The sequence below is a fragment of the Apiospora marii genome, assembly GCF_038362585.1.
Source record: "Apiospora marii strain CBS 49790 chromosome Unknown utg000001l_segment0_segment0, whole genome shotgun sequence".
Classification (NCBI taxonomy): domain Eukaryota; kingdom Fungi; phylum Ascomycota; class Sordariomycetes; order Amphisphaeriales; family Apiosporaceae; genus Apiospora; species Apiospora marii.
Window position 1 is genome coordinate 4,536,119 of NW_027117372.1, and position 17,954 is coordinate 4,554,072.

The 17,954-nt window shown below is 52.3% G+C and overlaps 8 protein-coding genes across 8 annotated transcripts; 5 read left to right on the forward strand and 3 right to left on the reverse strand.

Annotated features, from left to right (window-relative positions):
* Positions 1 to 963: 963 nt before the first annotated feature.
* Positions 964 to 3,096, reverse strand: PG985_001462 (uncharacterized protein; the record flags this gene model as incomplete). Its single annotated transcript, XM_066821231.1, has 2 exons — positions 964 to 1,923; positions 1,987 to 3,096. 2 exons carry the CDS (start codon positions 3,094 to 3,096, stop codon positions 964 to 966), a joined length of 2,070 nt encoding a protein of 689 aa, XP_066692110.1.
* An 847-nt stretch (positions 3,097 to 3,943) lies between these two features.
* Positions 3,944 to 5,080, forward strand: PG985_001463 (uncharacterized protein; the record flags this gene model as incomplete). Its single annotated transcript, XM_066821232.1, has 1 exon — positions 3,944 to 5,080. The coding sequence occupies one exon, from the start codon at positions 3,944 to 3,946 to the stop codon at positions 5,078 to 5,080; it is 1,137 nt and encodes a 378-aa protein (XP_066692111.1).
* A 90-nt stretch (positions 5,081 to 5,170) lies between these two features.
* On the reverse strand, positions 5,171 to 6,124 carry PG985_001464 (uncharacterized protein; the record flags this gene model as incomplete). Its single annotated transcript, XM_066821233.1, has 1 exon — positions 5,171 to 6,124. One exon carries the CDS (start codon positions 6,122 to 6,124, stop codon positions 5,171 to 5,173), a length of 954 nt encoding a protein of 317 aa, XP_066692112.1.
* Positions 6,125 to 7,085: 961 nt separating this feature from the next.
* PG985_001465 (uncharacterized protein) lies at positions 7,086 to 7,639 on the forward strand (the record flags this gene model as incomplete). The annotated part of the gene is made up of 2 exons (XM_066821234.1): positions 7,086 to 7,252; positions 7,303 to 7,639. The coding sequence occupies 2 exons, from the start codon at positions 7,086 to 7,088 to the stop codon at positions 7,637 to 7,639; spliced, it is 504 nt and encodes a 167-aa protein (XP_066692113.1).
* Positions 7,640 to 7,669: 30 nt separating this feature from the next.
* PG985_001466 (TPR-like protein) lies at positions 7,670 to 9,584 on the forward strand (the record flags this gene model as incomplete). The annotated part of the gene is made up of 6 exons (XM_066821235.1): positions 7,670 to 7,969; positions 8,036 to 8,216; positions 8,270 to 8,421; positions 8,649 to 9,083; positions 9,104 to 9,515; positions 9,556 to 9,584. 6 exons carry the CDS (start codon positions 7,670 to 7,672, stop codon positions 9,582 to 9,584), a joined length of 1,509 nt encoding a protein of 502 aa, XP_066692114.1.
* Positions 9,585 to 11,944: 2,360 nt separating this feature from the next.
* On the forward strand, positions 11,945 to 13,145 carry PG985_001467 (endo-1-4-beta-xylanase; the record flags this gene model as incomplete). Its single annotated transcript, XM_066821236.1, has 3 exons — positions 11,945 to 12,036; positions 12,084 to 12,984; positions 13,050 to 13,145. The coding sequence occupies 3 exons, from the start codon at positions 11,945 to 11,947 to the stop codon at positions 13,143 to 13,145; spliced, it is 1,089 nt and encodes a 362-aa protein (XP_066692115.1).
* A 577-nt stretch (positions 13,146 to 13,722) lies between these two features.
* PG985_001468 (aldo-keto reductase) lies at positions 13,723 to 14,858 on the forward strand (the record flags this gene model as incomplete). Its single annotated transcript, XM_066821237.1, has 2 exons — positions 13,723 to 14,563; positions 14,659 to 14,858. 2 exons carry the CDS (start codon positions 13,723 to 13,725, stop codon positions 14,856 to 14,858), a joined length of 1,041 nt encoding a protein of 346 aa, XP_066692116.1.
* Positions 14,859 to 15,080: 222 nt separating this feature from the next.
* PG985_001469 (uncharacterized protein) lies at positions 15,081 to 17,665 on the reverse strand (the record flags this gene model as incomplete). Its single annotated transcript, XM_066821238.1, has 2 exons — positions 15,081 to 17,439; positions 17,571 to 17,665. The coding sequence occupies 2 exons, from the start codon at positions 17,663 to 17,665 to the stop codon at positions 15,081 to 15,083; spliced, it is 2,454 nt and encodes an 817-aa protein (XP_066692117.1).
* Between the last annotated feature and the right edge of the window lie 289 nt (positions 17,666 to 17,954).

A 17,954-nucleotide genomic window follows, 5' to 3' on the forward strand; every position in this document is an offset into this window, starting at 1 on the left:
AATGTGACCCCAATATTGTAAACACCTGTGGTAACTGGGCCTGTGCCCTCATTTGTGATCAGTGCCCCGCTTGTTCTCGGTAGAATAGAAGACACGACTGGCCTGCATGTAGCTACCGTAGTTCTGTATGGTGATTGTCGCAATGCTGCAGTGATCCATACGAGTATTTCTCCTATCTCTGCGATATAAAAAGGTAGCCCCGATGCAATTACTATAAAACTCCTACGTGTATAAGATACGTTAATAGTTGCTTTTATAATTATAATTATATCTCGCTATATATACTTATATTCTTAGTTAATTAGGAGCGAGTTTTTAATTATTTATTAAAGGGTATAAATTAAATATATATTATTATCCCTTTAAATCTATTTAATATAAGCGAAATATATAGCTATTTAAACATTACTCCTAAAACCTATTATAGTAATTAATTATTTAAGGACATCTTTAATTAAATAAAAATATTATTATTTAATATAAAATTTAGAGAAATTCTAGTTAAATTTATATTTAATTTCTATTCGTATAATTGCCGCTCGGTTGAATTTCTTATACGATACGATACTTTTTAAGAAAAAACTTCGGATATTCTTTTGGGTGTTAAAAGGCCCCGGGCAATTCAGTCTATCCGCTATTGAAACTCGGAAACCCAGCCATTAGAAAGCAGAGGTTTGATTGATTATATCCTTATATCTGTCCAAGTTAGGTAAACTCTCGTTATCGCTGTCGTCGCTGCCATCGTCGTCGTCGTTAAAAAAGAAATCGAGTTCTTCGGGAGCTACGTTATCATCCCTTTCTCCCCATAGAACCGACATTTTCTCCTCAACCGACATGGACTTGGGATCCCCAAAATGCCGAGTTGGGGGCTCAGCATATATTTGTCCAAGCTTGGCTATGATGTTCCTAACAGTTTGTTAGAATGGACGGGAATTCAGGCAAATCCTCTTTTCGTCACATGACTTACTTGCGGAAGCGATAGACCAAGTACATGAGCTTTCGATACTCTGGCGTGCTTCCATCACTACCAATAATGACTGAGAATGCCTGGAGAAGTTCATCAAGCCCCACGGAAACTCTCTCGAACTCGGCTGCATTAAAGGCAGAAGGCAATGATCGGACTAGCTTATCTACGAACGCTATTACATAATCCAATATGACTAAGTCATTCAAGCTCTTGGTGTCGGAGTACACCGTCTGGGTTTCGACCTGATCTTCTGATTCGTTAACTGTTGCGAGGGTTGCCAACATCGGTGCTTGACCATTTATTTTATTTCGGGATGGGTCTGCTGAACCGACTTTAGACTTGGGCGTTTCAACTTTGCGCAGCCTGTCTGACTTGGAAGTAGCTAATACTTTCTGAGCAGACTTGTCTCGGGCTGGGTCTTTCCAATCGACCCCAGACATGGGCGTCTTATCTTTCCCCAGCTTGTCGTTGCGCAAAGGTGGCGACGGCTGGTCTGCCTTGAAGGTAGCCGGTCCTTTCTGAGCTGACGTGTATCCGGGCGGCTTTGTGGCAACGGCGCTAGACTTGGTCGTCTGGGCCTTTTGCGGCCTGTCCGTCTTCCCGGAAGCAGCCGGTAACTTGGGCATGCCTTTAACCATGGGCTCGATGAGCTCCAGGCTGATTTCCGGGCCCGCTTGCTCCCTACGACCACGGCTGCCCACCAGGGCCATCACTTCCTCTTCTTCCACGAGCGAATCTGGACTTCGTAAGTCTTTGCTCCTCTTGGTTGAACTGTAGTCTTTGCCAAAATCCTTTTCAGGGGGGATCCGAAACGGAAGCTCTCGTGTTCTGACGGCAAACTCCACTCCGCGTTGGTAGTCCCCCAAGCTTGCGGGCTTGACTGGGCTATCGAATGGGAGTGGCTCATAGCGATTGTAGTCACTCGTGTGACTGAAGACGGGCTTGGTAGAAGACTCCTGTAACTAGTAGATTTAGTGGTGGAACTGATGGCAAGGACCGACCTTCCCAGGTGTACTTACATGCTCATTCTTCCTGGGCCGAGGCTTCTTTTGTGGTTTACCAGTCGCCTTGGCCGATTTCTCTTCACCCTGAGTGTGTGCACTGTTTGGCCTGGTCGAGTCAGGAGGCGGCGTATCTGTTTTGGCGATCTTTGGCGACGATTTACTCTTCTGTTTTGGAATTTGACTGGTAGGTTGCTTTTCCTTGCCCGGAAATATTGACGAGGGAAGTGGTAGATCCTCAGCAGCGCCGAATTCGGGGTAATGATCAGGAGGGGTAGCTGGTGTCGGATCTGGGGCTCGTGGATCTAAAGTGCTCTTCTTCCGTGTAGTCTTGGTTGTCTTGGTCGTTTTGAGAGTTTCGTCGTTGAGTCCGGCAGACGTGGTTCCGACGTCCGTCGGCCTCGGATCTTTTGCCGGTTTACGAGCCACCTTGCTCGTCTTCCCGCGATCTCGTTGTTGGGTCGGGATAAAAGGTGCTCCGGTTCTCTCGACTATCAGGAAGTCGCGCGCAGCCATTGCCTCGGCTAGAGACGTCCAGCCCTTGATCATATGGAGATGGTCAATGTAGAAAGGCTTTCGTTGGCTACTCAGCCACTGCCAGGCCTCGCTTGCCCATGAAAGCTGAGGAATTGAGACCGTAATAGGCATAGTTGGGTTTTGATTTACAACGGCTCTCGCCGTTGAGTCCTCTCCGGGGGACAGCTCGGCCCTGGCTTGAATGAGCTGTGGGTACTGTGACGCTGATGATGGTGCATCAAGCCACTTCGATTTGCGTTCAGCATAACCCGACTCATGATTTGTCGTGGAGGATGACTTCCCCTTCTCAACATAATTGTGTGCAGATAACATGGACCAATAGTTATATCCCATCGGGACAACACGATCCAGGCAGTTCTTGCAGAGTTTTGAGGTATCTAGGTAAATTACACTGGGCTCGGACTTGGTGTCGTGGAAGAATCCAAGACGACTGGGATAGCCATGATGGGGTTGACTTGTCAAGATTCGGTACTTGGGGAAATGTCCGCAGGCATGGCCAGGAAGCTTCAGGTGACGGGAGAGGAACTCGGCGGACCCAGCCATGGGTGATCCTGACGGGGTTTCGGTGGGGGCTACTGTTCCAGAGGCCATGACAGGCGACTGCTTTGGTTTTTTTTGGATGTCTGTTACTGCCTGTAGGTTGTCGTGAGATTGACGACTGGAATGAGAACGCCGTCGGGGGTTATGTTAAATAAGCACGAAAAGCTGTACCAGGGGCCACCATGACGGATAATCAACACTCTCTCCTTGGCAGGCTACTGCCGTATGCTTGTCGACCTTTAAGGTAGCACAGCCTTGGAATTAGAAAGCCGTGAGAGTACATTAGAAGTAAGTACCCGGCTAGATTCAGCCTCACAGTGCATCCCAAGAATAGAATATCGGGTGCGTTGGACCAATAGGGTAGGATCAACCCAAAAGGGAACAAGCTGCATCTGCATTAGTGTGAGATGCAATGCACACCGGTCCCAGTGTCTATTAATAGTTTACTGGCTGAAATGTCTCAACTACTGTCCACAGCCTGGCTGATGTAGGACCAGTAGCATTCGGGCGTAGTTGAGGCTCTGCTGGTAGCGACCAAGTAGCGATGACTGCTTCGGGAAAGTCTATGCGTCTTGAAGTGACCAGACTAGCGTGCGAATTCGTCCATTTCCATGCACTGGACACCTTACCAACAAGATAATCTACTTAGCGAGTATCAAGTCTGTTTCGAGTCATAAGCTGCGCCCGCATCAAAGTGAGCTGGTCTCACAAGGTTGCCCTTTCAGTTTGCTTACATTACCATCACCCACCGCACGCCGGCCGCCACAATGGCAGTCTCGGCATCGATCAAGTGGTCGTTACCCGTTTCAGACTCACCAACTGTTGCCGATCTCCATCTACGTTGTCAGCGGCGGTTTTGCAGACAGCCAAGATTCATAGTGCCGAGGGGGCCTACCTTATGATCGAGCACCTCCTTGGTGCAGGCGTCTGCGGAGACTGCTTGAGCCAGGTACTTGTGAGATGTTTAGGCCGTGGGGACGCCATCAAAGACCACGAGTCTACATGGCTACCCCTTGTTCAGCTCCTCCTGGAAAAGGGACGCGCCGATGTCAACTTCCACGATGGAAAGGTTCTGGTACTGGTCGTGACTAAGGGCTGGGTCCATACACTCCGTCTCCTCGTCCGATTCCAGCCATCCGTCTCTTCTCTCGGGGCAGCATTACCCTCCGCAATGGGGCTGTCGGACCCCAACACGAAGAGACATGTCGTCCAGTTGCTACTTGGGGCCGCATCAATTGACCAAGCTGCCGGTCGGCGATTGAAATCCCACGCAGTCGAGTCTGCCGCCCGAGCCCTTGACTATCCCATACTCCAGTTGCTGGCGAAACCTACCCTTTCCGCGGCCGACCTGGAGCTTGCGTTTGTTTCCGCAACATCGACAGGTGCCCACTGGACGACCCCAGTCGGGCTCCAAGTAATCCAATTCCTGCTTGGAATGGGTGCGTCTGGGTCTCATGTCGATCAAGCCTTTTTCCAGGCCTCAGCTACCCATGCACCGGACGCCATCGACCTGCTGGCCGAGTACGTTGGTCCGGCAGCATTTAGTCGCGCCCTGATCTCGATGACGAAGAACTTCGAGGCATCTGGCTGGTGTGAGATCCAGTACGCCTCGGTGGTCGGTTTCTTCCTCGAACGTGGCGCCTGCGGAGATGCGGTGAACGTTGCCCTTCTGAATGCAGTCGAGGCAGCCGGTTCGGGGAATAAGTCAGTCCTGGCGCTTGAGACCCTGCTCGATTCCAATTCGATTCGGGTCAATTTCCAATTCGGCGAGGCTCTCCGGATCGCCGCCCAGGCTGGCAACGCAAATGTTCTCGCCTTACTAATGGAGAGCGGCGCTGACCGTGATGCGGTGACGCGCGCATTCAATGAGGCAATCGCGAGTTTGACCACAGAGAGAACCTCCGGCGGCAGCAGGAAGAGCGGACGGCCCACAGACTGTTCATGTCCGGGCAAGTACACGACAGCCAGATGCGCACAGTGGCCAACTACCAAGGCAGGAGGGGTTGACGGGGCAAAAGTTTCATTTCACGTTTAGAAGACCAGCAAGCAGTGGCGCCGTGGCATTGTAACAACAACATAGTTTTGTATTAGTAACTATACTTCCAGCACCATAGTTAGACCCTTTTCATGTCAATCCCCGGTTCCAGACGACGAAGTACAATAGCTCTCTAAGCTGGAAGGCGAGATACAGGACGGGAAACGAGAAGACGCCGACGAAGGTCAAATGCATGGCGAAAGGGACAAAAGAATTGGCCAGATTGGCCATGGGACCCTGGGGTTCCTGCTGCAACGCCACCTGAAGGCAGCCCAGCACCACAGTCACGGCCGAGAATAGAAACAGGTAGGGCGCGAAGAAGTGGCCAAAGTAGGTGCCGTAGTTGTGCGTCGTGTCGAGGTAGCTCTGGCCGCGAAGGAAGATTTTGCACCAGAAGTTCAGCCGCGTTGGGCGCAACTCCCCGTAGTGGTAGCGGGGCGCCACTTGCTTGTCCCTGAGATGGGCGAATCCGCAGATGAAATGGCACCACGTGTTCCATTCGGTTCGGTCAGGGACCAGGTGCAGGGCTTTAGCGAGATGCAGGTCCGACGGGTGCTGAATCAGGCTGGCGTAGGTGCGGAGAAAGCCCTGAGCCTCCTGCCAAGTCTTAACCGCCGAGGCTTGCCTAGCCCCCTGATGGCCGGCAGTAGCGCGTTGTGCAAGGGGCGCCAAAAGGTGTGTCTGCCAGAATGCGTGGCTAAGGAGGCAGTGGGGGATCGGCTTGACAAGGATGCGGTCGTAGTTCCAAACGAGGTGCAGGTCGGCCCGCTCTGTGACCAGAGCCTGGCGCCCTTTGACGAGTTGGTGATGCAGGGGGCTGATGTTTCGTCGGTTCGACACCAGGAATAGCGTGCGGTAGAGGCGCTCCAAGCGCTCGGTCGACAGCTTGGTCTTGATAGCCTCGAACACCGCAGGCTTGTCGTCAAATGCGATAAGCGGGCTTGGAGAGGCCTCGGCCTGATCCACGACAATCTGATTCGTTTCCAAAAATGGCAGCACCACTGCCTCGTCCTGAGGACCTATCTGCATGAGACTCATCTCCATGGCAGTTGTCAGACTCTCGGAGTAGAAAACAAATAAAGGGGGCTGGGGCTGAAAGCAGGCTAACGGTTAAGTTAAGTGCCTGATCATGTGATATGTTTGAAGATGTTATCAGACCGATACTATTAGAAGGTGATGTGAAAAGACAATAAGGGGCTCTGCCTGATTAAAATAGACGAATCAAGGGGCCAAGCCTCATTCCTTCGCGCCCACCGATGTCCCGGATGAATCCAACCTGACAAATTGGGTTGTCTGGTCACTAGACGACCTTACATACTTCTTTAAATACTTAGATTTTAAGCTGTATGCACTTCAAATTGCACTACGCTGGATTCGTATCGGTCGCTTGGCAGGGTACCCGACTGAAACCAGGCGGCTACGATATGCGCTCATGCAGCGTTACGAACCCAAACATGGATGCAATAGCCCGTGATTAGTTCACCAAAAGTTGAATGCATATCGCAAGGCTTAGCTTGACTTCGGATGTAGCCACCTGTTGATGACCCCACAGGCCACTTTGTGGTGGTTGTGGGAGATGCAATGCTGCCCAATTCACAGTACGCTCGAGGAGCGTAGCCTGGTTTTGGCCCCACCATGGTTGCATGGCTGAAGCTGGGGTGACACGAAAAACGCCCTGTCCCCTAAATTTGACACATGCATGTTTGTTCTGCATGGATGAAACCGCCCCTGGCGGTTGTACTTGTGTGAAATGCGTATCTTCTTGTTTCTGCATTTTCCTCGTCTTAGGGCTCAGTATTTTATATAAACCAGGCTTGTTGATGGTAACGCCTGTGTGCCTATATCTTCATCTTCTAAGTGAAACATCGAATGCAATCTTCTAGGTATCTCTGAATACTTCAACACAGAATCGGTGAAGGTTTGAACCATGCAGGTGTCTTTCGAACGAACAGGCAGGCAAGAAGAGCCAAAGGTAGCGGAACTATCGTCTGCAACGTCGGCCAAGATGGAAACCACCATTACATCCCCACCCGGCGCTGAAGAGCCTCCGGCGCCACCGAACCCTTCAACAAAGCACAAAGTCGGCTCTTACCAGAGGAGAATCTGCCCCCAGGATACGGGACTCAAGGTCATGTTCGAACCATCCCCGGACCTGGATGATGCCGAGTACGAGTAAGTCGGCTACTCGTCAACACGTCGAGGATCAGCTAATATGTTTACAGTATCGTTGCTGTACACGGCATTGGTGCATACCCGAGAACGGCTTGGGAACATCGAGAGACCAAAGCGAACTGGCTGCGTGACTCGAACATGCTCCCGTCAGAACTCCCTACAGCACGGATCATGACGTATAACTACGAATCTTATTGGTTTGGCGACGACGCAGTGAGAACCTCAATTTGCGGCGTCGCTACATCGTTTCTCCAAGATCACAACTACGAGAGATCACACTGCCAGGAACGCCCGCTACTGTTAGTGGGTCATTGCTTCGGGGGCCTCGTGATGCAAAAGGTGAGCATGCCCGAGCAGCTTAGGTTCTCATGTTTCGCTGCGAGCTAAATCTGATTCGAGGCCTACATATTGGCGGGTATGCACTCTGAGGACTATCCTGGCATATTCGATTCCATAACGGGCATGATCTTCTTGGGCACCGGGCCTCTTACCCTGTCGCAGGTATACCGCACGGTAGTGGCGGCAGAAGTGCAGATGCAGGACAATGTTCTCTACAGTATGTCACAGGAGAGCGACGTGCTCCAGGAGACTGTGTACAACTTCACCAGAGCCGTGGGCAACTTACAGGCCAAAGATAAAGCACCTCAGATTTTCTGCTTCTACGAGTCAAAGCCGACCAACGTTGGGTTGGTTGTCGGTCGCAAGAATATGCCCCTGGTACGCCACAAATCTTATGCCTACAGAAAACCTTTATTATTGGCCACTGGTTAACTGTCTGTTCAGGAGTTTGTCGCCACCGAGTCTTCGTCAGTATTGCCCGGTCATAAAAAGCGCATGTTGCCCCTGGACCACTTCAATCTAAACAAGTTTGAAAACCCTGAGGATCAGGGATACAAGGCGGTCATGAGGGAGATTGTCGCAATGACGAAGGCGTCGAAAGACATCCTTCACCGTAGGGGATTAGGTAAGAGAGCCTAACAACGGAAAGATTACGGTCTGACGCCTCTGATCCTACAGATAAAGCCCCTGCGAGTTCAATGATTTCCAGGTGTACAAGTCAAAATAACCTACTATCGCTAGCGGCGCCCCTCGCGAAAGAAGATCAATTTGCGCGTAGGGGCTATGTAGTGAAGACGATAGACAACAGGTTTCAGATTGTCAAAATGAAGGTCATGATAATCAAACTATTAGCTATTATAATAGCTATGAAATGGAACGAGGGTATTTTACTTAAACTTTTTATAATTATAGTTATGTATATTATATAGTTATATAGAGAGATTTATATAGTAGTACCAGCCTTACACACGATAAGTGGTATAAAACACGTGTCTAGCTGTATTACGTGGCGATTCTGATCACGGGTAAGTGCTTGTATCGAGCGGCTGAACAGTAGTGCGTCAGTAGCAAAACACATATTGCTGTTGAATATGCCCACCGCTTCCATCTCACCCACACCGGCTCACACGTCCATTGGGTGAATGTTACCTGCCCCATCCAATTTGAACATGCGTACAACCGGATAGCCGAGGACCTCCACCTTAGCAAGACAAAGATTAAGATCAACGGAGTGCTTGCCGCGGTCCGTGACGCTCTCCGGCAAGACGTTGGTGGCCAGTGGCTGATCGTACTGGACGGCCTAGAAGACATGAAGCTCATGAGGAACCGACTAGTGGACTACCTCCCGAAGGTGCCTTCTCGTGCCCAGATCCTAGTCACCACCAGGGACAAACAGATAGCGTCTGACCTCGCTAAAGAGCGCACTGAATGCATCATAACCGTGAGCCAATTGACTGACGAAGATGCATCGTTCATGCTTCTGGGTCGGCCCGTATTGAACAACGAACACAGAAAGTATCTGTCAATGTAGCACGAAAGCTGCGCGGCTCAGCAGGCACACTGACACTGGCGTATCTTTTCAAGAAGACTGACGTTCCTTGGCAGGACTATCTGGATATGATGGGCCTAAAAACAAACTGCCACAAAAGCAACTCCGAGCGACGACCTCAGAGAGCTTGGCAACTGGTGTTTGAGCTACTGCAAAAGGATCACGGAGACGCAGCTGAACTCTTACTCACAGTCGCATCGTTGTACGTTCAGACGGTTTCGAGCGCGTTTTTCAACAGGATTGAGTTTTCGGTTCTGACTCCGGTGTTGGTCGAGTACGGCATGATTGAACCCTCTGCCGATCGCAGGCTGGTCAACGTGACGCCCCTGATCCGACGATGCGTTCAAACATGGCTTCGCGAAAACGAGAAGAAGGGTTCGGTTTCGTTTCTCCTCTACGTAAAATCAATTGCAAGGGACCGATCCGTCCTCCAACATTGTGTGATAAGTACTCCGGCAGACAGGTTCGTTTGTTATGCTGTGATCGCTCTGTCAGAGAAACCACACACTCAAGAAAGCTTCGAGAGAACACATCGTGGCCTAATCATTTGGCCCGGCCTGGACTCATCCGCGGACCACCTCGTCCTGGTCTTATTTTGAGCAAGGATTTAGCGATCCGAGATGGTAACATATTGAATCTTGCCGTGCATCTAAAATTTCAGACACTGCACAGGGGTCGCGGCTCTCTATCTGGCGTTGTCGCGATTCAACACGACAAGTTGAGTTTGCAGGGGAGAAAAGGGGCAAGGTTTTATACCAGGGAGCAATCGGAAAGCGCAGAGTACGGTGATGCAATTCCTCAATCGAAATATATCGACCCCAAAAGAGAACAGAAAAGATCAACAAGGTAAGCGCCTCGCGGAAGCACAATTTAAGAAAATGCCCAAAATATCGACGTTGATCGGATCGGGATGGGAGTTGACAGGGGCATGCAGGTGCGCTGGGGGAGCATGTCAAATCCCCACCTCCCATCAGGTACTTTAGGTGATCCTTGAGGGAAACGTTAGGTAAGTAGGTACTTGGCGCCGCAATGCACCTGAGCTGCCTACCTGCCAACTTGCGCCTCTCGTGAAAACAAGCAGCAACGACATGAAATCAGGTTTGCAGGTTGAAAAGGAGGTCAAGGCCATCAAATATGAATATACCGACAGCGTGCATCCCACCCAATCGCCGGCGGTTGCATGAAGCAGTTACGTGTACCGGCGCTGCCCGTTCATGTGCACAACCCCCACCCCGAAGGCGCAGCGACGACGGCCCCAGCCGAACCTGGCCATCCACGACACATGTTTGTTTCGCCTAGAAAACAGCATGACGAGACTGCGCGCGGCATAACTAACGGCACCCAGCTGGCCACGATATTTATATCTATAATAGAGCTCAGATATGTAGCATGAGCATGGCTCCCGCCTTGCTGTCGTCGTCGGCGATTCCTGCTTGGGGGTTTCCATCAGCTTGGATCAATCCATCATGCAGCGCTACTCATGCCAGGCACCAGGCACGCTGCCCGTCAATGCGCCCGGTTTTCCATTAGTGTCTGCAGGTGCACATCACTGATCAATTGATCTAGCCATCAGGTCCGTGTGGTTTCCAGCGGGCTTTCAGGGACCTACTAGGATTGAGAAGCCCGCGGACCGCCTGTCAAATCCGTCCCATTGGCCTTTTCTGGTTTGGTTCCCCTGAAAGAGCGGGCCGCCGTAGGAGGGTTTCCCATTAGCGTGCCAATGATCTTCGATTTTTTCTATTGCCCCGACCGAGTGGGTGTGCATCACCACCACCTCAGGACCACCGCCGCTACGACCTCGTCCCTCTTAACCGAGACTCTTGTCGACCAAGCGCAAAGAGGGTGGGCAAACATTTCCCCAACGCAACACACCACTGCCATACGTTGGACTTGAACCACACCGAGGGCGCAGCTTTCTTTTCATTCTTGTCCATCCGCCTGAAACATGTCAACTTGGGTGAAGGCGGCTCGACTAGCTCGTAAACTTGGATCAAGGCAACGGTCTTCCCAGTCCTGCTTAGTCGGTCGCCTGTTCTTGCTAATTAGCCAGGTGCGCTACGCAATCGGATGAACCGTCTTCAGCTGTTTGTCTGCTCTACCTGACCGAGACGGACCACGAATCTCCGCCATCTTGTCATCGTGCTATCGACTAAAGACGGGCCCTCATTTTATTCTACCTCGCTACGGCAATCGCCCTTTCAATCAATACTGCTATGATGTCTGCAATCCAATTGCTCGTACCGCGTGGGGAGCGAATCTCGACAAGAGGGAGGCCTTTCCTGAAATAGCCCCCCTGGCCACCAGGGGGGAAGTGGCCTGGGTGGTGTGGATGGAGCACGGCATGCGGCTCGTTCGGGTATATTGCAGGGATGGCTGTTCTCCAATGCCTGCAACATCTGCTCTGGGCATGCCCCAATTCGGCAGCTCGTCGCCGCCAGGCCCACCTTCACTGCTGCTTATGGGATTTGGGGGTCGCAGTCTGAGAGTCAGTCGTCCGAAAGAGCAACATGCCAGTTGGCTGGCGTTGGTTTATATATGGTTGCAGTCCGGCCGGCGCCAACTGAAGGAGAGAGACACTCCATCTCACTCTCGCTCTCTAGCCTCTTTCTCTTCGTCGCGGCCAGTCCATCTTGTCGGTTCATCTTATTGAACGACTTACTATCGTTAAGCTCGATCTTTACAGTCACTATCTATTGTCTTTCGCTACGGATCTACATCCATCCACTCACTGATCAGTAACCTATTGTTGCTACCAGCCAATCTTTTCTAAACCACACACACCCACACACACGCAATCCGCCAACATGAAGGCTTCCACGATTGCTTACCTTCTTGCCCCCTTGGGCGCCATGGCCAGCCCTTGCAAGCACCGCCCCAGCAGCTCGACCGCCGTCGTGTCTTCTGCCTCGGCCTCGGCCACGGCTGTCACCTCCGCCACCGCAGTACCTACCCCAGCCGTCCCCTCGCCGACCGCCTCATCGTCGGCGGCGCCATCGGCCACCCCTCCAAGGCCCCGGCCCCGGGTCCTGACGCCGGCATCGACGCCCTGTTCAAGGCCAAGGGCAAGCAGTACTTCGGCACCTCAGCCGACCAGGGCTCGCTGTCGGTCAAGCCGCTCGAGGCGCTGGTCGAGTCCGACTTTGGCCAGGTGACGCCCGAGAACTCGATGAAGTGGGACGCCATCGAGCCGCGCCAGGACTCCTTCAGCTTCACTGGCTCCGACGCCCTGGTCAAGTACGCCAAGGAGCACAACAAGATCATCCGCGGCCACACGCTGCTGTGGTACCAGCAGCTGCCGCAGTGGGTTAAGTCCATCACGGACAAGGACCAGCTCACCAAGGTGATCCAGAACCACATCAGCAAGGTCGTCGGCCGCTACAAGGGCCAGATCAAGGCCTGGGACGTGGTCAACGAGATCTTCAACGAGGACGGTACCCTGCGCGACATGGTCTTCACCCGGGTCCTGGGCGAGGACTTTGTGCGCATCGCCTTCGAGGCCGCCCGCGCCGCCGACCCCGAGGCCAAGCTCTACATCAACGAGTACCACCTCGAGTCCGCCTCGGGCACCAAGGTCACCGGCCTCAACAACTACGTCAAGAAGTGGATCGCCGCCGGCATCCCCATCGACGGTGTCGGTCTGCAGGGCCACCTGGGCGGTGCCAACCCCACCGCCGCTGAGATGAAGGACGGCATGGAGCTGTTGTCCAAGTCCGGCGTCACCGAGCTCGCCATCACGGAGCTCGACATCCTGAACGCGCCCGCCGACGAGTACGTCAAGGTTTTCGAGGCCTGCTTGGCCATCGAGATGTGTGTCGGCATCACCACCTGGGGTGTCAGCGATGCCGTAAGTCTCTTTCCCACTCTCCCACTTGCTCCGAATTGAATTGAAGCTGACATATGACTCATTAGAACTCTTGGCTGCCCAACGACAACCCCCTTCTGTTCGACCACCAGTACAAGCAGAAGGACGCCTACAAGGCCGTCGTCGAGCTGCTCTCCAAATAAAAGAGATCTCGTGAAACAGTCTCTCGGTCTAATGCTATGATGAAGTAATAATGCACAGAGAGAAAGAGAAAAGAGAACTGCCGATTGTCGATTAGCGTTGCATATGTACTTTAATTGTATTACTAATTCCCACACTTGATGATGGTTATGATGAACCTGTCTTACCCGCGGCGACCTGCAGATTTGAAACGCAGCTTGAGCATTTTAAGTCCGATGTCCGAAACGCGAGGACGCGCGCTATTACCGCTTTTCGGTGACTCATCCCTTACCTGCGCAACTTACATTTCTCCAAGCCGTGATGATTTGGTGATAGGTCTGTGACGCCATCCGGGGTTATGGGGCTTGTCTCCACAGCGATTGGCGATCTCCCCTCGGCTTTAAGGGACGGACATGACGCTATCGTCGTGACCCCTCACCGTGATATACTACTATCAATATCAGCCAGTTGCGGAAGCATTCTTTATTTCAGTAGCTCAATTATATCAATTCATTACACGGGTCATTTTCAACTTATCTTCAATTGAACCTACCCAAGTTTTACAGAAACGACAGTCTAAACCGCATCACCACAGCAAACATGGCAGCCTCCAAGTTCCCCCAGCGCAAAATCGGAAGCGACTCCGTCTCCGCCCTGGGCCTGGGCTGCATGGGCATGTCCTTTGGCTACACGTCCAACGGCGGTTACGACGAGGCCGAGTCGCTGAAGGTGCTGACGCGCGCGGCGGACCTGGGCATCACGTTTTGGGACACGTCGGACATCTACGGGCCCTTCACCAACGAGCAGCTGCTGGGCAAGTGGTTCGCCGAGACGGGCCGCCGCGACGAGATCTTCCTGGCCACCAAGTTCGCCAACCGCTTCGAGGACGGCGTCATGGCTGTTCATGGGGATGCGGCCTACGTCAAGCAGGCGATTAGGGACTCGCTCGCGCGCCTGCAGACGGACCGCGTCGATCTGTATTATCAGCACCGCGTCGACCCGGACACGCCCATCGAGGAGACCGTGAAGGCCATGGCGGACCTGAAGGCCGAGGGCAAGATCCGCTACCTGGGGCTGAGCGAGTGCTCGGCCCGCACCCTCCGGCGCGCGTGCGCGGTGCACCCCATTGCCGCGGCGCAGATGGAGTACTCGCCCTTCGCGCTCGAGATTGAGAGCGAGCAGACCGAGTTCCTCAAGACGGCCCGCGAGTTCGGGGTCAAGATCGTGGCGTACTCCCCTCTCGGCCGTGGGTTCCTGACGGGCGCCATCAAGAGCCGCGCGGACCTGGACGAGAGCGATACGCGGTCCAAGCATCCCCGCTTCTCGGAGGAGCACTTTGGGGATAACCTCAAGCTTGTCGAGACGCTGGCCGGTATCGCGAAGGAGAAGGGGTGCACGCCGGGGCAGCTGGCGTTGGCGTGGGTCTTGTCGCAAGGAGAAGGTAAGCAGATGCCACAGCTCGCCCATTCGCCGATTCTATCATGATGATACACTTCTCTCCACATGGGCTGCTTGACTAACGAGCGCGACGAATAGACTTCATTCCCATCCCCGGGACCAAGCGGGTCAAGTACCTGGAGGAGAACGCCGAGGCGGTCAAGGTCCAGCTGAGCCAGGACGACGAGAAGAAGATCCGGCAGGCGATTGAGAGCGTCGGCGGGTCCAAGGGTGCGCGGTACCCGCCCGCGATGATGTCCAAGTGCTTCGGGGACAGTGTCGAGTTAAGCAAGGCTTGAAGGAATCCAAGGGATGCGGGGATCTCATATTTACCTACTTATATCTATCAACCCAATCATCACAGAAGAGTAGCATTCGAATAGACATTTACAGCGATGAGACGAACTAGTGCCGCACAGTGATAAGGTAATATCGATTGAGATGCGGTGGTTAGATCCAAAGTAAGTTATTCTATTTTACCGGGAGCCAGCTTGTAGGTATGGGCTGTGTCTTATTCGTAGCTATCCAAAGTTCGAGTCCTGAATATAAACGCCTAGTACCCTATCCCATGAGAATTCGATGCGTTCCAAAGCAAGTATCTTCTTGCTCAGGTCCTTCTTTTCCAGCCCCGAGTTTCTTGCTCTTTCAAGGTAATCCTCATTGAAGTCTCGGCAAGTCAACCAATTGCCTTTTTGATTTTGATGAGCAGCATCCCAACCCCCCTTTCGTCCGTCGATACATATCAATGCGTCACCGGAACGGTTAGCAACTTTTAAAATGACGAACCCACTTGCAAACATTGTGAACAAGGACACAGGAATGTTGATGGAAAACCCATCGTCATACATAGCTTTGCCTTCTCTGGGGTCGCACCTTCTCTTGAACATTCCATTGTAAGGTCCTGATGTAACAAGAATGGTCCTCCACTCGTTGTGCAGTAGGTAGAGAAGGATGAGCTGTGGGTGGATGCCCGAGACATCACTTAGATCGGAAAGAGAACGGCAGACCACGCGGCGCTTGATGAAATCGTGCCATGGCCAGTTCGTGACGTACCGGCTGTTTCCTAGCACGAATATGAAACCAGCACACGCCCACGAGAACAGCGTGAACTGGAAGGGATCAACACCGGCAACTCGTTCCCCTAATGTAAACGGTATGGCAAGCGCTCCAAGGACCAATGCCAGTGCGATCGCGGTGACAAGAAGCACATACCATTTACAGTTCACAGTGATGTGCGCAGGGCTGATTTTCCATTGCCTCATCTGTCTTGCAGCGTCGTCGTACTCATCCAGGATTCGCTTGGTCTCTTGCGTAGTATCACGATTGGCGGTGGTCGTGTTTGTATCCTGACCCTCTTCGTTCAAGAGTATTCTCCGCCTGAGGGGAGACATGGATAGTGGGCTGATGTCGGGATCAAGGCTGCCCTGATTGGAGCTTTGGTTCATGGTTCGCCTCCACGTCTCACTGGTGATTGTGTATTCCATGCTGAAATCGGTCGGCGGAGGCTCAAATACACTGATCCTTCCTTCGGTGCCTGACATCATAGCTGACATTGCTACAAGTCCATCGGCATGTATCCCTGCTTCTGGATTGAGAAGTGAAAATGGTACAAGAATCGAAACGAGATCATCCATGTTCTTGATCTTGACGTTCGACTCGGGAAGGTCCTGATTTTGGTTGGATCTGCCCGAGAAGTGTTTGATGAGCACTACCGGTGCAGTACTCTGAGTTGATGTCTGTGACGATGATGGCGATGATGTTGGTGACGGGGGAGATGATGCTTCTTTCAGATGGGCCGTACGCTGTGATAAAAGTTCGTAATCGCTGTAGCAAAAGCTAATATGGGAGAGATTTGAGGTTGCCAGCACATCTCCATGGCGTGTGTTGGCCAGCATGTTGGTTACACCTTCAAGACCGGTTCGATAAACGAAGGCGGATAACTCAAAGCTGTCATCCTTGGAACCTGGAGTGTTGTCACTCCTCAAACTCTTGAGAATGATCCTCAGGACTCTGTTCACAAGTCTTCGCACCACAATCTTCTCGGTGAAGTAGAGCGACGTAACATCACGGTCGTCCTCTTGAACCAAGTCTAACTTGAGCTTGTCATCGCCGAAGGTGACGATGTATGGATCGCCTTCCCACTCCACCTGTCTTTTCTTCCCAATGATGGAGCCCTGCGTATCATCCAATGCCTTTTGTGCAGTCTTGGTGGGATCGGCAAGGACCAACTTGAGCTTCACTGCGTATCGAGCAAGTGCCACCATCAGGTTCTCCGACAGCCAAGGGCTTGTAGCACAGCGAGTAAGCCACCAGGCAACCACACCGAGGATGTAGTCGAGCAAGCTGCAATAGGCAAGGAAATTATGCTGTGGGTCTTGAAGCTTGATGGGCAGGCGGCCTTCGATCTCCAGTGTGTCTGGAACGAACCGGCGTCGAAGGGTCGTTCTGGTGTCGCTGAGCTCTTTCCATGCCTCGCCCACAAACACCCCAGGTACTTTCACAACTTCTCCCGCGTTTTGATGTTGAATGATGGCAAGATTACACCAAATCTGATCTGCGAGGCCAGATAGTTTCTTGAAGTCTTGCAGATTGACTCCGTCCAAGGTGTTGTGGCTGGAGAACATCGGGGGTGACTTGGCTTCAGCAAATTCAACGAGTCTGTCAATCTCGGACCGGAGAAGATGTTGATACTTCTCGGGCTTAACGAACTCTTCGCAACCTTCAAACTCGGGCAAATTCCTCAGAACGTAGTCATGATGATGGTATTCTTCATGATCTTTTGACTTCTTGAGAATTTTCTCTTTGTCAAGAGATACAGTGTAGCTGCCCCTCGGCAGGATTCTCTTCGAAGCGTCGTCTTCAGGACATGGATCCTGAGAACTAGAATTGGTGTTCAGACGTCTGCGGCTCACCAACCCTGACGCCCTGGATATCAGGGTTAGAGGTGGGACTCGAGGTGGGCTTGCATCATAGTTAGTTCCATTACCCATTGCCTTGTATTGGTTTCTTACCTTGAGCTTCCTTGCTGTGTCTGAGCTTCAACGTCGCTGGTACCCGAGAAAGGCTGGGTCGTCCCCGTCGAGGAAGGTCGAATGCAACTTTCCATGGCGAGATGCAATAAGACAAAAGTCGCTGTTTGCAGTAAGTTGTAGAGTGTGTGGGACTGAGTGGAACAGCATTATTTGGCAACTACTCGAAGTGCGACCAGCTCGATATTGTACTTTCACGGACTTCCCGTCACAACTGAGAAGCTCCTTTCATGGTGCCACAAAGGTTTGGTAGTCGCAGGGGCCCGAATTGCCTCCCATCACGTAGGGTTTCCGACGAGCAAAACTGGTATTCCAGAACTTGACAGAAACGCAGCCTGCTTCGGATTTTTGAGGCTGACACAGGCA